The following is a 17,252-nucleotide window of genomic DNA, read 5'->3' on the forward strand; positions in this document are numbered from 1 at the left end:
TGTTCAGGCGATGATTTATGATTTCTAATCTTCGTAAGACTGCCTGTTCACTCTTTATGAGCATGCTTCATATTCATCGCACACCTGATCACTACAATGCCTGCTGTGGCTGAAAATCAGGTTTAGTCACTAGATTTGTAGCAGTCCACTTTTCTGCTCCTCTCTCCGTTGTGAAAAAGGAATAACTGTTCACCAACTCAATGGGTATCGATGACGCTACAAGGCTCTACAGCTTCTCGGAATCCCTGGATGAAGTTTGGGCCGTGTCAATCGCAAACGCGAACCCTTCCCCTGTTCTTCCCACCTGGCCAGACAAGGGAAGGTTTCCATCCTCAATGTTGCCAGATGCATCAGACTCGATCCGTGAGCGTTTGAAGCGTCGATCTGGATACTGGCTGTTGTCAAAGGGCATGCGGTGGACACACAGTACGTGGGTCTTTAGGTTACCCTTCTGTGAGGCACTATATGGGCAGTACTGACACTGGAATGGCCTCTGACCTGCAGGAGAGAGAGATAGTTATCTTACGACGCTTATACTTTATCAAAGTGCTCATTAAGTTGTCACATAGGTGTAAAATGCACAGTTGAATATTGAGATTATTGAAGCCTGTTTGTGCCACTCAGTAATCACTTACTCAATTGTGAATCAACTGACAAATCAATATACACATCGCTGGACAGATTCATTCATTATAATTCCCTAAAATAATATTTAAATTTTAAATGGATTTGCTATATATGGAATCTCAAGACAACTGTAAATATATTTCTGGCATAATTTTAACCAAGTGATTGATCATATGCAGTGATAATATGTCATTCTTTTCTTTATCGAGTTATGTCTATTTCTTGCTTTTTTATTATCAATTTATCAACTGTGCCAAAGACAACATCAGGTGGATAAGCTGTAAGTACCTTACCGTAAAGTACAGCAAGTTAGTGGCTAATTTACTTATTTGAAAATATTTGAATACTGTAAAATTACAGTACCAATATAAAAGCATTAAAAAATAAGTAAAGGTACAATTAAATGAAAGCAAAATAATATTTAACTACAAGACATGTACAGTAAAATACAATCAATGTCTTATAGAGCAGTGTTGTATATTTACAGTACGTTACTGGCAAGTTACTGTCCTTTTTACAGTGTAACTAACAGCTAACTAATGTATTCATCTCAACACAAAAATGACTGACTTGTTTCAGCTCCTCGGAAAAGCATCTCAGCGACATGGATGTCTAGCATATAGAGCAACCAAACTTTACAGAAAGGAACTCAGTAAACAGTACGTTTCCCAAATGCCAACTTTCTACTGTGAACTTTTTCTGTCGATAGCACTTTTCCCATGAAATATCGAGTTTATAGATTAAAAAATCCAAATGAATGCAGATGAATGCAAATCAGTGATGAAACAATAGGTTAACATTAGAACACAGTGGCTCTTTGGCAGTCTGGATCTGTGTTACTGATACCTAATGCAGGAGACCTTCATTATTTTTTTTGTTGTTGTTTTATTTTGTTTTTGGGGGATTCATTTTGGATGTTCTATTTTAAAGAAAACATTCTCATCCACTCAGATAAAGATATTGACTTTGTCTCACAGTCCTTAAGTTCTTTGCTGCACTGCATATTGGATCTGATCACTGCTGAGTTGTACACAAAGGCCCCTATTAGGCCACACAAGCTCATATAAGAAATGCAGATTACGTGTCTATCATATCGGTGCTCTCTTATCGGCTGCGTCCACTTAAAGCAAAGCTAGACACTCTCAGCTGCGCACTACTTTAGGACATTAATAACAGTACATTTGCTCTCCATTTTTCTCAATTCAATTTGAAAAGCACTAAATCAAATTAACATTGGGTTTAAAATAGCAGCCGGCGAGGTCCACTGCATGTAAAGAGGCTACATTAAAGGTGTGGCAAGAATGCATTCTGGATATCAGCCATCTCCACACACACACACACACACACACACACACACACACACACACACACACACATACACGCACACACACACACACACACACACACACACACATGCTGTGTGTGGCTGAAAAAGACAGGATTTATAAGCGTTTTGAGTTTGGCTTTGGAGTCTCAGCGGCTTTCAGATACTACAATGTCTGCTCAGGCTGCAGCACAAAGGGGATTGCTACAAGTTTTGGGGCTTTCGATGTTCCAGTTGTCTGAATTTTCCGATAAGAGAACCGGCGCCACACAATGCTGGCCCACTCTTATTCATGCGCCCTTTAATTTCACACTCCCTTACATTACGCCGAGTCCGAGAGGCAGAATTTCCTCATCCGATTTTACACTTAAAGAAAAAGCCAGTGTTGGCCCAGCAAGACCCCCCCCCATGCCCCCACACACACCCGACCCCCCTTCTCACTCCATCCCTTCCCTACTCTGCCAAAGTGCTGGCAAAACACAGATTGAGCTCTCTGTTATTGTCAAAGCAGGGTCCATCTAAGGTAAAGAGCGCATCCATTTTTAATCCAGTATGAATAAAAGATCCACACTGTGTAGGCTTGCTTCTATGTGTTTGTGTGTGTGTGTGTGGGTGGGTGGGTGGGTGGGTGGGTGTGTGAAAGGGAGAGAGAGAGAGAGAGAGAGAGAGAGAGAGAGCAAGAAAGTAAAGGAAAGAAAAAAATGGCAATACAGGTTGTATGACTATTCTTATTATTATTATTAGTAGTAGTAGTAGTAGTAGTCGTAATAACAATGATAATAATAATAATAATAATAATAATAATTGAAATACAAAGGTCAAATTCTACTTCGGTACAAACAGCTGGGTTACACACACCCTCACACACCAATACACTGTCAGAAAAAAAGCATATGTGTTTTTACCACAATCATAGGACATTAACCATGAACAGAAAAGTTATTTACTGAAATGGTCAACACACTATATAATGCAAATTCAAACTTACAGCCATTGCGCTCCAACAAATATGATGATACAGACATAAGAGAAAGTCTTAGTGAAACTGTTCTCATTGAGTTGAATCTAATCTTTAAACACTGGAACAATGTAAAACAATATTTTGTGGTATATGTGTATGATCAGGTGGAAAATGAGTCACTTCCCCTTGTGTTTAAGTGTTTACCTCAGTAACACTCAATATTTCATAAAAAATTCAACAGATGCAGAGCTTCATTTACAAATACATTTTATTGAAGAATTCATGAACCATGCCAATTTACAGCCAATGAACCGTTTGATTTGTTTACCTTTCTAGATCTTGTGGAATCATAGTACAGCATGCCCACTACAGTATAGGTCTACAGTATAAGTCACATGGTATAGCCTCTCGCCGTAATGTTGTTTGAGGGTAAATAAGTTTGAAAAGTTGAAAAGTAAATGGAAACTTCATTATTTACACTGTTAATATAATAAAATGCATTTAGTAAACATCATTTAGTTCCAGAGTTATTAATGATAATGAGTCTTTATTGATCACATATACATAGTGAATTTATTTTCTTCACATACCCCAGTATGTTAGAGAGGGTTAAGGGTCTTGCTCAAGAGCCCAATAGTGGCAGCTTGGCAGTGCTGGGGCTTGACCCACTGATCTTCCGAGCAGTAACCCAAAGCCTTAACTGCCAAGCCACGACTGCCCCAGTTCCAGGGTTATTATTGACATAGAGTTATTATCTTGTGGTCAAAAAGGGAACTGCAACATGTGCTGCAACAATTGAAGCCCGGTGAGGCAAGACTCCTGCTGCCCCATGCTCGAGGGAGGTGCAGTGGACAGGACAGTTAATGGGGTTGCCTTCAAAATCTTATTTTATAGAAAATAATCGAATGATACATTTCCATAAGCAAAGTGTAAGTGTATACAATGTGTCTAAATGTGTCCATTTTCCAGTGCCCAGGGTTAGTATAGGCTAGTTTAAGGTCTGACGTGTGATTTTTGAGATGTAATTGGGCAGGAAATTTTACTGGAACTTGCAAGCCTGATTAAAAATATGAACTCTTCTGTGTGAGAGATGTGAGAGATGGGAAACACACCTGATGCATTGAAAATCACTCAAAGCGAGCTGCTAGACTGGATGACTGGATGTTATTGAATCTCAACTATTATGATGTTACGTTAAAGATTCACTAGATAATAGCCGACAGTATTAGTCACATGGTATAGCCTCTCGACGTAATGTTGTTTGAGTGCATATATGTTTGAAAAGTTTAAAAAGAAGAAGGAAACATTATTTACACTGTTAATATAATAACACGCACTATTTGACTATTCTTTATCACAAGTAAGAAAATAACCATCTGTAAAACCCAACATATGTCATGTTAAATATTAATTAAATGCATTCGTCTACTTTATTTTGTTATGGGGTATACAAACTTTTAGTACTTTATTTATTTTTTTCTGAGTGTGTATTATGAGGTGCTAAATGACATGAAGCAGGAAGGCAAATTCCACTCCACCACCATCATTATTCTCAAATACAACACACCTCCTCCAGTAGCACACGTTTTCACAAACACTCACCAAGTTACAAACATAAAAACCGGAGAGAATCGGAGTTTACTGCCTTTCTTTTTTCTTTTTTTACAAAAATGAAAAAAAAGTTACTGACTAAGATGAGAAAGAGAAGCAGTGTGCTCTCGTTTTCATGAGTGTGCTATTATCAGGATTGTCTAATTAAGCCCTGAAGGCCTTGTGTGGGGAGATCAGACACTGGAGGAGGAGGAGGGGAAATTAACGATAACACCTACTTCCACCATATTTCTCCATACCCCACTCCTTCACTCCATCACGTTATTTATAAATGACTGGGTTGCTATCATTAGGGTATTTTAACCTTTCTTAGGAGTTAAACTCATATCAGTGCTCTGATCTCATTCTTTTTTCTTTTTTTGTTGGTCTAAATCTCTAACGCGCCCTCTTGTGGTGAATCTGATTATTGCGTCTCGGTTTTTTGCTCAGTCTTGTAAACACACACACAGACACTTACACACACACACACACACACACACACACACACACACACACACACACACACAAACACACACACATTCATAACTAGACAACACACAAACATGTAAATGTGCATGATGCACATGATACATGCAGAAACACAGGTAGAGATTTATGTAGTGACGTGCATGCCAGCACACACACACACACACACACACACACACACACACACACATATGCGCACAGGCACACACGGTGGTGGTTTGGCATGTAATCAGAACCACTCTTATATAAATTCCATCTGATGCCAGAGCTACCATCTGTGAGAGAGAGCGCCTCTCACCTCCGCCTGCTTGCCTGCAAGAAACCTCCCTCCATGAGCTGCGCAACAAAGGCTCTGTGTGTGTGTGTGTGTGTGTGTGTGGAGAGAGAGAGACAGAGAGAGAGACTGACAGAGAAGTGAGAGAGAATGAGAGACAGAGAGAGAAAGATGGGGAAGAAAAATGATTAATTTGCAGAATGCTTATGATTTGCTCATACATTATATTATAGCAGCTCATCAGCACATGACGAATCCCCAGCCCTGCACAGCAGAAAGAACCTGCAGGGCTTCAGCACTTTTACTGTGTGTGTGTGTGTGTGTGTGTGTGTGTGTGTGTGTGTGTGTGTGTGTGGCTCCGTATGATACCTCTGTTTGAAAAATAATAGTATATGAGCATGTCAAGGGTGTCTGTGATTCTGCAGTGTGGCTTTCTAAAGGTGATCCTGTGTGGGTGTGAGGGTGCGTGTGTGTGTGTGTGTGTGTGTGTGTGTGTGTGTGTGTGTGTGTGTGTGTGCGCATAAACTGGCACCTGACAGACTGCAGAACCTTTAATGACTTTCAGATGCTCAGAAACAGTAATTCTACCCTGAGATTGAATGAAAAAGCCAAAGGAAAGAAAAAGTGAGACTTCCGTTAACTGTGTGTGTGTGTGTGTGTGTGTGTGTGTGTGTGATTTGTTCTCGTATTCCCGTCGCAGCACACGCTGTGCCAAATAATTTTCTCATCGCTCTTAAGCAAGGGATCAAATGTAATCGCCATTTACAAGCTTTAGTTAGAGGAAACCTTGAAACTGAAGAGCGAGTCCTGTGAGAGCAAACCTGATACAGTCGAGTTTATTAGTTAATAAATAGGAAAATGTAGTACAACTCATTTTTAGTACAACATGGTACTAATCAGTATCAAGAACTATTCAAACTCTTGGACTCATGTGTCCACTTCCCACTGTGTAATGGTGCTTGTGAAATTGGGAGGAGTTCTCAGTAAAGACTTTATCCTGATGTCATGACGGATCCGCAGCCCAACCGGAGCACACACATATTCCCAACTAGGGGCAATTCAGTGTAGCCAAGCCACCTCTGTATGTTTTTGGGACGTTGGAGGAAATCCGGGGAACCCAGAGGAAACACAGGAAGAACATGAAACTCCACACAGACAGTTACCCGAGCTCCACAAGTGCTTTACTCTACGAAAGTAATAAATGGATGCATAGTGTTCTGACATAATATTTAATACATTCATGTGCCATTTAAAATACAGCACAAGTATTGTTTTCAAAATGGTGGCCACCATCGCACAACCTCGAGAGCAGTGGTTCTCAAACTGTTTGTAGCCTGAGACTCCATCCATCCATCCATCCATCCAAATTTTTAATTTTATTTATTTTATTTATTTGTATAGCGCTTTACAATAGACATTGTCTCAAAGCAGCTTGTCTCAAATCTGTACTACTTATCCTACACACGGTCGCAGGGAGCCTGGAGCCTCTCCCAGGGAACAGAGGACACCCTGGATGGGGTGCCAACCCATCACAGGACACAATCACACACCCATTCACACATTACAGACAATTTGAAAATGCCAATCAAATGCCTATAATGCATGCCTTTAGACTGGGAGAGGAAACCTGAGTACCTTGAGTAAACCCCCCTGAACCATTTGGAGAACGTGCACACACAGAGGGCAGAGGCGGGAATCGAACCCCCAACCCTGGAGGAGTATTTCAAGTACTTACATTTTTAACATTATGTTTGCCGCCATGGAGCTTTCTATTCCTGAACTTTCCACCCACAGACCACATTAGGTCTAAGTTGACTTTGGTGCTTGGACCCCAAAATATACAGTAATTACTTTGATAATGTGGGTTGTGTGAAAAATCACAGACCCACTGGCTATATGTCGCAGAACCCTGGAGATACCTCACTTTGAGAACCACTGATCTTGAGAACTCTCTACTTTCTACAAACACACAGACTTGACCAGTGTCTGAATACTTCTGAATTCTGATTTGTAACAGTACTTTATCGTAATATAGGGTGGAAAAGCACTTTGTGCATATACATACATAATACAGAGATTTGCCAGTTTATTCATTTATATTTACACAAATTAATAACCTGGCAACTCAGTGTGATTGTGCAAATCATAATACAGGTACATGGATTGTGTTAGCGATAGCAAAGTTTCCAGGACAGAGAAGCTAGAGTTAAGCCACTGCATTTCAAGTACTCCATAATTAACTTACACAGTGAATTTATTTGTGTGTGCTAACAAAGTGTGTGTGTGTGTGTGTGTGTGTGTGTGTGTGTCATTTACTGTGCTACAAACTTTCAGACTCAATCCTCTCCCTATAAAAGAAGGTAATTTTTCTTTCTGAGGATTTGTCCTGTGTGTAAGTGCATGCTTTTGCTCTGTGTGTGTGTCTGGGTGTCTGTGTATGTGTGTGTGTGTTACGCTCCTCTCTCTGAAGTGAGTGAAAAGAGAGAGAAAAACTGTGAGCGAGAGGTTGTCTGGGGAGAGCATGAGCCACAGAAGGTGTGAGCAGTAAAATGTGATGCACCATCTGTCGGCCAATAATAACCTGTACGTTATAAAGGCTGGGAGATTACTCAGCAAAGCACGCTCGCAAACATCCAAATCCCCCCGCAACGTTAGCGCGCCACGCACTATCTCTTCCCACCTGCTCGCAGAAGCCCGGTGAGTAAGGGGCCGTGCCAAAACCCCGCATTACACTCCTTTAAGTCTGACCTCGCTGTGTGTCAGTGTATATGCTGTAACACACACACACACACACACACACACACACACACAGATAAATGCAGCTCATTAACTGCACAGATTTATACCAGAAGAAATACTTAGCAAAAATATATATAGAGAGATATATCTGTATATATAGAGAGGTATATCTATATATAAATGATTTTGTCTATTTATAGTATGAGAAGCATATTTTCATATACAAATGAATGATTTAATTGCAGTTTCATCACTATTATTGTCATCACAATGCCAATTCTGTGGCATTATTTAACATCAGGACCTATTTGACATTATCATATTTAACATCAGGACCTCGCTTTGGACCCAAAAGCTCATCTTACAGGGAAACACTGCATTTAATGTGATGCTCACTTTAATATTTGCCAGTAATCTATGTGCTGTGATGCTTACACTAAATTTCACAGTGCACTGTATAAATGTAATGTACTGTTCTTAAAGTAAAGGGTGCGTGACGCATAGTCGGGGGTGGGGGGGTTGGGGGGTATGTAATGACTCTGATCTTTATCAGAGTCATTATCTTTATTATTAAGATCTTAGATTTATTTGCCGTTGTGACTGGTGACTTAGAAATTAACGGCTTTATCCTAAAGCCTAATAACTAAAAAAAAAAAAAAAAAAAAAAACAAGTCGACTTCAACCTATTAAGAATTTTAATAAAAATGTGTTTTGTGAGTAAAAGTCATGGAGGAAAAGCACTGTGGAACTAATTAATATTACTGATCACATGTATGTCTCTAATTAATGTCTCTAATATTTAAATAGATTTCGTAAAATAAATCTTTACTGAGGTCATGTGATGTATTTTTGTATTGCTGAAGAACTATTGATGTTTTTTTTTATTAATTGATTGTAAACATTACTAATTTTACTAAAAAAACAAACAAATATTTATAATAAATACATATTATATATTTATTGTTGAACTTTTTTGGTTTTATGGGCTCATTATATAATAAATTATTTCATTGCTTCTTTATTTCCAAACATAAAATAAATTCCCCACAAAGGGACATGGTGTTTTATGAAAAATCCTCGCTGAGCATTCCAGGCTCCATTGGGAATTGATTTCCTTTTATTTGGAGTTCATTTCATTATTAGGAGCTGTTGTGCTGAATGCTGCTCGGAGGAAAAGCGGCCTTGCGGATTGGGGAATTGGTGAAGTGGTCTTGCTTAACTAGAAAACCAACACACAAATAACTCATAGGAATACATGGGGGCTGGGGGGGGGGCTGGGGGAAGGAGTAACGGCTGTATCAAAAGAAATCTCCAAAAGCCTCACTGGGGAATCAGCTCCCATGCTAAACACTGAACTAGATCATTAATTGCTGCACCAGAAGGACCTGTTAACAAGAGCTCGGAAATAGTCTCTGTATTTTCTCTGGTTTTTTTTTGTTGTTGTTGTTTTGTTTTCTTCTTTTCTTTCTGTCCTGCTTGAAGTGCTCTTTTTCTATTTTCGAAACAGGTTTTTATATAGATATAACAGAATTCTCCAGAAATTTTCTACAGAAAAGTAGAAAATACATAATATTCACTAACAAAGTTAAAGAATAGTGTATTTAATGATTATTATTATTTTAAAGTGTTGAAGTTTGGCAAGAAGTTGTTTTTTTTTCTTCACATCAGCTCTACCACTATCACAACAGGAGAAGCTTCTTCATAGTGGACCAGAATTCACCACTGTGATTGGCTGAGAGTTACTCAGGCTCATGGGTAAAGGGCAGTATATTCATCATTTGATGAGCGTAGAATGTCAGAGAGAGAGAAAGAAAGGGAGAGAGAGAGAGAGAGAGAGAGAGAGCGAGTGTGTGTGTGTGTGTGTGTGTGTGTGTGTGTGTGTGTGTGTGTGTGTGGCCTGGGGATGTAGAGTTCATGAGCACTCATCTTCAGCCCTACTTTCCTCCCATGTCTGATCCCACCAGAGCTCAGAGCTGCACATTCTACTGCTGACCTATCACTGCAGATGCATGATGGGTGTCCACAAGTCTGGATGTGTGTGTGTGTGTGTGTGTGTGTGTGTGTGTGTATGTGTGTGTGTATGTGTGTGTGTATGTGTGTATGTGTATGTGTGTCTGTGTCTGTGTGTGTGTGTATGTGTGTGTGTGTGTGTCTCTGTGTGTGTGTATATGTGTGTGTGTGTGTGTCTGTGTGTATGTGTGTGTGTGTGTGTGCGTGCTGGGAAATAGTGAAGGACACAACCTTGCCCTCGACAAGGAGTAAAAGGAAAAGCACGAGGGGCAAAAAAAGAGGTCATGGCTAGTGAAAGTGAAAATTCTAAACAAATATACCAAGACATGAAAGAATTAATTTGCAAACGCTATCCTTCACAGTTGAGAGAAAGAGAGAGAGCGAGAGAGAGAGTGAGAGAGAGTGAGAGTGTGCTCCTCTATAGATACCAGGTGCTCCTCAAGGTCTCCAGGCCAATTAAAACCCCACCAGTCCACACAGCCTCCCTTCCACTGGGCACAGGAGGACAGTATGAAGATGTAAACACAGATCAGAGAGCGTGAGAGGAGTATGTGTGTGTGTGTTTATGTGTGTGTGTGTGTGTGTGTGTGTGTACATACATATCTAGTCAGGTCAGCATGAACTGCTTGTGTTACAATGATCAGAAGCTCTTCTCTTACTGGCAGCGTGCACAAACACACACACACACACACACACACACACACACACACACACACACTCACACACAGCCTATGGTCTGCTCTAACTCCTCTTTTTTATTATTATTAAAAGTTTGTTTTAATTTCTAATTTACTCATTTTTAATGAGGTTGCTTTTTCTGTTCAGCTTTAAATGAGAGTATGGTTCCGTGTAGATTCATTCTAGAAGAAACTATTAAAAAGCTCGATTGAAAAAGCGTCAAAATTTTAATATAAGTGTTCCTCTTACTCTATTTACTTTATTTAAATTTTTTTAAATATTGTAATTTTCATTCTTTATTTGTTTTCCCTTTTTTTCAACTTTTATTATGTACATAAATATACATTATTATTATTAATTTGTTCAGAAAGTCACAGAGTTTAAGGCTAGGTTAGGGACAGGGTTAGTGTTTGTACCTTATTTACAACATCATTCACATGAATCCTAGTTCACATTTGTACAACTGGCTCATGAGATCAGATTTCTGGAGACAGACTGATCTTTAAATGCTGTAGCTTGTGTGATGGAAAGCAATTTATTTGCTTTTTGTTTTACATTATTTCTGGCAATATTTCCCATTTTCTTTCAATTAAAATATATATATATATATATATATATATATATATATATATATATATATATATATATATATATATATATATATATTATATTATATTAATAATAATAATATTATATTATATTATTCCACTACCATTATATTAAACTATTATCAATAACATGACCTGAATGGAAACATGCATGGTTGCAAATAGCTGTTTACAAATAGGTGTGTGTGTGTGTGTGTGTGTGTGTGTGTGTGTGTGTGTGTGTGTAGGTAAGAGGACATACATGTAAGGAAAGAAAATGTCATAGATATAAAAACAAACGGTAAAACAAAACAATTTCATCGGTGAGTTCCAACAAACATTGTGTATTCTCCTTTTCTGTTCCTCTCTAACCCTGTTCTCAGTCTTTTCTTCCTCATTCTTCACTTTCCTTTTCTCCTCCATTTCTCCTCTTCCTCCTTCCTTCCTGTCTGAGTCCTATTTGTCTGCTGTAAGTGAAATCACTCAATTCAGAGGAGAAGTCAGAGGAGAGGACTTTGGAAGAGGCGGACGAGGAGAGGGCCACCTCCAAATAAGTTCCATTAATCACTGCACTCACTCTAATGTAACTAATATTTTACAATTAGAGGAGACAAGACGGAGCTCGCCGCCATCTATCTCCCTTACACCACATGATCATCGATTCATAAGCCCCTGCCTGAAAGCAAACACACACTCTCTCTCGATTTAACACACGCACACACACGAACACACACACACACATAATAAGGGATAGGAAGACTCGTGCTACTTCTACGGATGGTCATGTGCATGCCTTCATAATGCAAGTGGTTACACAAGATTCTGGCTATTCACCAAGAGCTCTCCAATGGTGATAGATGACCAGTTCTGTGTAGTGTGTGTGTGTAATACTGCGCAGTCTGATAAGATCGAATGCTGATTTCAAATGAAAAGAGATGAGAGAGCAATCCTTTGGACGAAATGTCTTCCTGCAGAGAAACTGTGTAGAAACTGGCATTCTCGGTTTTATTTTGTGTTTAAAAATATATATAATATTATAGACATGAATGCACAAATGATGGAACAGAAATGATTTTAAACTCGCTGCATTTATGTATAAATATAAGTAAAAAATATAAGTTATGCCTTTGTTATGTTATATATCCTCAGGAGGAGATTATATATATATATATATATATATATATATATATATATATATATATATATATATATATATATATATATATATATATATAACTAATTCTATAGAAAAAAGGGAGGTTTATTCTAGGGCATTAATGTTGTTTTAGAAATTAGAGGATTTTTTTTCTTTGTTTGTTTGTTTGTTTGTTTGTCTTTTTAATAATCTATTCTGTGAGAATAAGCCAAAGCTTTATGGATTTCATTTTACATTTCTATCTAAGAAATATTAGACATTTTTGAAACTGGTTAGTGATATTGACAAGAAAGTTTTAAGATGTTTGGGTGTTGGTAATGTTCAGATGTAATCTCATTAAAAGCCCTAACAGGACACACAGCTGTTGGTGCCATGTAATCTCTTCTTAAACAATCACCTTATTCTGTTACGGAGAGTGTAATGGAAAAACAAGGGCCTGGGTGTGAAAAAGATTTCCGGTCACAATAAGCTGGTCTTTCTCTCCCTCTTCTGGCAGGACCCGTGTAATGCAAAGGAGTGTTCTAGGAGGATGCTGCCCATTGGAAATGCGAGCAAAATGAACGCCAGCTGAACAAATGAGCGTGAAGACAGGTTCAAGCGCAGGTCACCATCTGCCTGCCTACAAGTGCCGGCACACTGCAACCCAGCCGAACAGTCATCTTAAACACATCAGTCGCATGCGCACACCCGCACACACAGCTGCACAATATGGCGCCGGTGCAAGAGGACGAAATGGAGAACGAGGTGAGGTGAAAGATGGGTCGGAGCCGCTGAATGAAGAATAAAGACAGGGAAAGTACAAAGAGATGAAATGCTGACGGGAATGTACTAAACTGCACACACAGACGACTGAGATTCATACACTCCACCTGGCCAGTGTGGACCATTAGAGGTTCAATGAGTACCAAATGCCTTTAGTGTCTCCTAAACACTCACTAACTGCTTCCATGTGTGACTTTTACAGAAGAGATGCGCATACTGACACTCTCTCTGTCCATTTCTCATTGTCTCGTGTAGATAGATCCAATGCCCATGTTCTTTTGGGGGAGTTTTAACTCCATACTTGATGATAGTACATCACAGTCATGAGATATGTTCTGTGAAAAAAAAAAAAGTCTAAGGTAGGGGGGCCAAAACAAGAGCTTAGAGTGAAACGGTTACTTTTTTTCTTTGCAGGATGTGAGTTTTATTGGGACCAGGCCCCTCTACATCTGGTCCAGTGTAGTTCATCTGTTTAAAAATTAGTCAGGCAGTGACCTCGGACGGCTCCCCTCGTGAGGGTCCTGATGTAGGGTTAACTCAAATATGGATCCCATCAGACTAAAGGAGATCGGGTTTCCTACCTCGGAGACCTTGGTAACTCAGAGCGGATGAAAACAGTAAAAAAGGGCCCTTCGTTACGGAAATGCTCCTACATGCTACACTGCTGTGTGTGTAGAGGATTGTTTCCTCACATTACAGTAAGAGAGCAGACAGCTAGTGCACTGCATGCCTCAGAGTTATTGACACAATAGCCTCTGTCACGAGTCTGAAACAGGATGACTGTGTAAATCCATGCCAGTGAAACAGATGGAACGAGGTACTGTTGTCCTTGAGAAGTGCCTTTTCACCTACATACAGTAAATGACATGATGGGAACATTAGTCTTGTGTGATCGAAAACAGAAAATAAGTCGACAAGGGCAAAGATTCATGAACACTTCATCACATGCCACGCAACTGTTACAACTCTGTAATGTGTCATTATGGCTAGAAACTATATCTGTCATGTATCACAAAGCTACCTGTTTTACATAATTATAAGTATTTAATATGAATAAAATACATAGTCTAGTTGAACTGTGGAATCTGGAGTTAGAACATGATCATAATTTTCTATATTACAGCAGCTTTGACAGTTTAAATCATAGGTTTATATTAATGCGCTCGTTCTCAGACATTACTGCTATATTATCAACTTACACAGGGACTTATATGGCTGACAGGCGACATAAACGTGTGTAATTATTCAAACGGTGAACTTTTCTGTAAGGAGTCGTTTGTTCAGCATCTTTGGAAAGTGTCTCCACTGTCAGCAGTGGGCTTTGTGACAGTCAGAGGTAAAACTCCTTTAGGTGTTCTTTCCTTTGAAAGCCTTTGGGACTTGTATTTAATATGGTTTGCCGTTTCTCTGTAACATGACAAAGAGATTTTCATGCTTTTCTGCAGACTTGAATTGGCGAAACTGCAATTGCAGGACAGTGTTTTGCGGAGTCTTTCGCAGTGATGTTTGTTGGTAAATGAGACCTTTTAGCTGTCCTCTTCTTCGATGCTCGTGAATCGAAGAGGGCTTTGGTTGAATGCACGTTTGTGATGATGTCACATGGTGCATAGTGATGACATCACGTGACGCGTCTTGGCCCAAATCTGCAGAAAATCTGTGGTAATTTTTTATTTATTTTCTTTTTTTAAAAGCAAGCTCCTGCGAACATTGTGGAGTTTCCTTGATTTTGCGTAAAGTTCTGTGATCGCAAAATCACAAAATCCTGGAGGGACTGATTAGGTGAGGCCTACATGCATGCTATGCTATGGCACAAGCTATTGTTCTGGTAAACATTACCTGCTAAAAAGAATTCAGTGGATGTTAACATTGGTTTTAAACTGTTTAAGCTCTAAAGCCGTAATAGTAATGGGCACTAGTTCTAGTGCTAAAGATTCCTGACAGATGCTAGTGTTGGTGGGGGATGCAAAAGTTAGCTAAATAAGTAAACACTCTTCTGTTTAGTGGTATCTTTACTTGGACCTCATAGAGTATTTTCTGATACAGGATCAGTTATTTAGCCATATTTCTTATCTGTTGTGTACTTCTATAATAAATGTAGAGATTAGAAAAAGCACTACACAGGATTTCTTACCAAATAAAGGCATTAAGGTTATTATTTTGGGATGTCTGCCATCCACCATAGGTATAAATCCAGAACATTAACGACTGACACATACTTTGTTCCTCCCATAAGGGTAGTATTAAACCTGACATCGGTGTGACATTTGAGTTAGAGATATCGCATTGCAAATAAATAAGTTAACAAATATCAGTAATGGACTTTTCAAGGAACGCTGAGTCACACACACACACACACACACGTTTGACTACAGAATAAGAGAGATACAAGTTCAGAAGCATAGTAGGAGGACAGGAGTGTGAGCACTGCATATTTGCTCACAGCAGGAGAAAAGCCGTGCTGCCTGTCTGCCTTTCACAGGTCTAAGTATTAACACTACACCAGGCCTGGGGCCCTAATGGTAATATGAGCTGTCATGGTCCACACTGCTTTTGTGCCTCCCACTCTGTCAAACACACACACACACACACACACACACACACACGCTCTTAGATGTTTGCTTCCACAGTCGCCTTTGCGTTCATATACACTCACTGTCCAATTTATTAGGAACACCTGTACACATGCTCACTTATTCTAACAGAGTTATTCTGACCTCTCTCATCAACGAGGCATTTCCATGCACAGGAGTTTTTTTTTTCCCCCATGCCATTTATTGTAAATAAAACTAGAGACTGAAATACTCAACCCAGCCTGCTTGCCATTAATAAACATGCCACAGTCAAAGTCTCTGAGATCACATTTTTCCTAATTCTGACATTTGATGTTGAAATTAACTGAAGCTCTTGATCTGTATGCCACACTGCAAAATTGCATGAATGAACAGGTGTACAAGTGTTCCTAATAAAGTGCGTAAAATTTCACCCCATGTTGAGATTTGCTGTATCAGATGTATTTGGATGCCTTTAATGTAAAAAAAAACAATGATATTAACAGATATGATAACCAAGATTAACCAACATTCATCCAGGGATGAATTAACCAACATTCATCCAGGGGTCTATTTTTAATTTATTCACGTATGCTAAGTGTTTTATCCTGGTCACGATCGCAGTGGATCCAGAGCCGATCCTGGGAACACTGAGATAGGAATACACCTGTCCATCACAGAGAGGTTTATATAAAATGTTTCATTTTGGAGAACTGACTTTATATTTAAGTATACTGCATTATATAATACGGCTAATTCATTACTCCAGTACGCCTGATAGCTGACAGATTCAGATACACTGCAAAACAATTTCATCTTAGCAAGTGGACATATCTTGAATATAGTCAAGTTTATCTCATTATAAGATTATAATAAACCAAATATAAGATTAACAAACATATTTCTAGACATTATTACTCATTTCACACTTGTAGTTTTCTTATTCTATTGGCAGATTATTTTTGCTTCTTTTTGCTAGAATTAAATGCTTAAAATGAGCAAAATTATCTGCCAAGAGAACAAGACTGTATCAGGCTTGTGTTGAGGTTTAATAATTTTATATTTGTTTATTGTAATCTTTTAACAGGAAATACTATACAAATTTGACTACATTCGAGATATTTCCACTTGCTACGATTTTGCAGTATAGGTTTTTTTGTTTATATATATATATATATATATATATATATATATATATATATATATATATATATATATATATATATAATATATATTTTCCCCCTGCAATTTCCAAATTGTCAGTAGTGTGTGAATGGGTGTGCAAGTGTATGTGTGATTGTGCCCTGCAATGGGTTAGCACTCCGTCCAGGGTGTCCCCCGCCTTGTGCCCCGAGTTCCCTGGGATAGGCTCCAGGCTCCCTCACGACCCTGTGTTGGATAAGTGGCACAGAAAATGGAGGGATAATATTTTTTCTTTGAATTTGACCCCTCCATATCACAATGTATCCATTATAGCAGTGGTATTTAATACATGATGCATAACAGATC

At 38.9% G+C, this 17,252-nt stretch overlaps 1 protein-coding gene across 5 annotated transcripts in view; it reads right to left on the bottom strand.

The window, feature by feature from the left end:
• Positions 1-138: 138 nt before the first annotated feature.
• Positions 139-17,252, bottom strand: part of znf536 (zinc finger protein 536) — a 180,527-nt gene continuing 163,413 nt past the window's right edge. For 4 of the 5 annotated variants that reach the window (XM_053617295.1, XM_053617294.1, XM_053617296.1 and 1 more), the window contains one exon: positions 139-498. In XM_053617295.1, the coding sequence (XP_053473270.1) occupies positions 227-498 (272 nt within the window). In that variant the 3' untranslated portion in view covers positions 139-226. Of the gene's footprint in view, positions 499-17,030; positions 17,133-17,252 lie in introns of those variants that run through there. The other variant, XM_053617299.1, reaches the window with a different exon arrangement.

This window comes from Ictalurus furcatus, chromosome 27 (genome assembly GCF_023375685.1).
Source record: "Ictalurus furcatus strain D&B chromosome 27, Billie_1.0, whole genome shotgun sequence".
In the NCBI taxonomy this organism is placed as follows: Eukaryota; Metazoa; Chordata; class Actinopteri; order Siluriformes; family Ictaluridae; genus Ictalurus; species Ictalurus furcatus.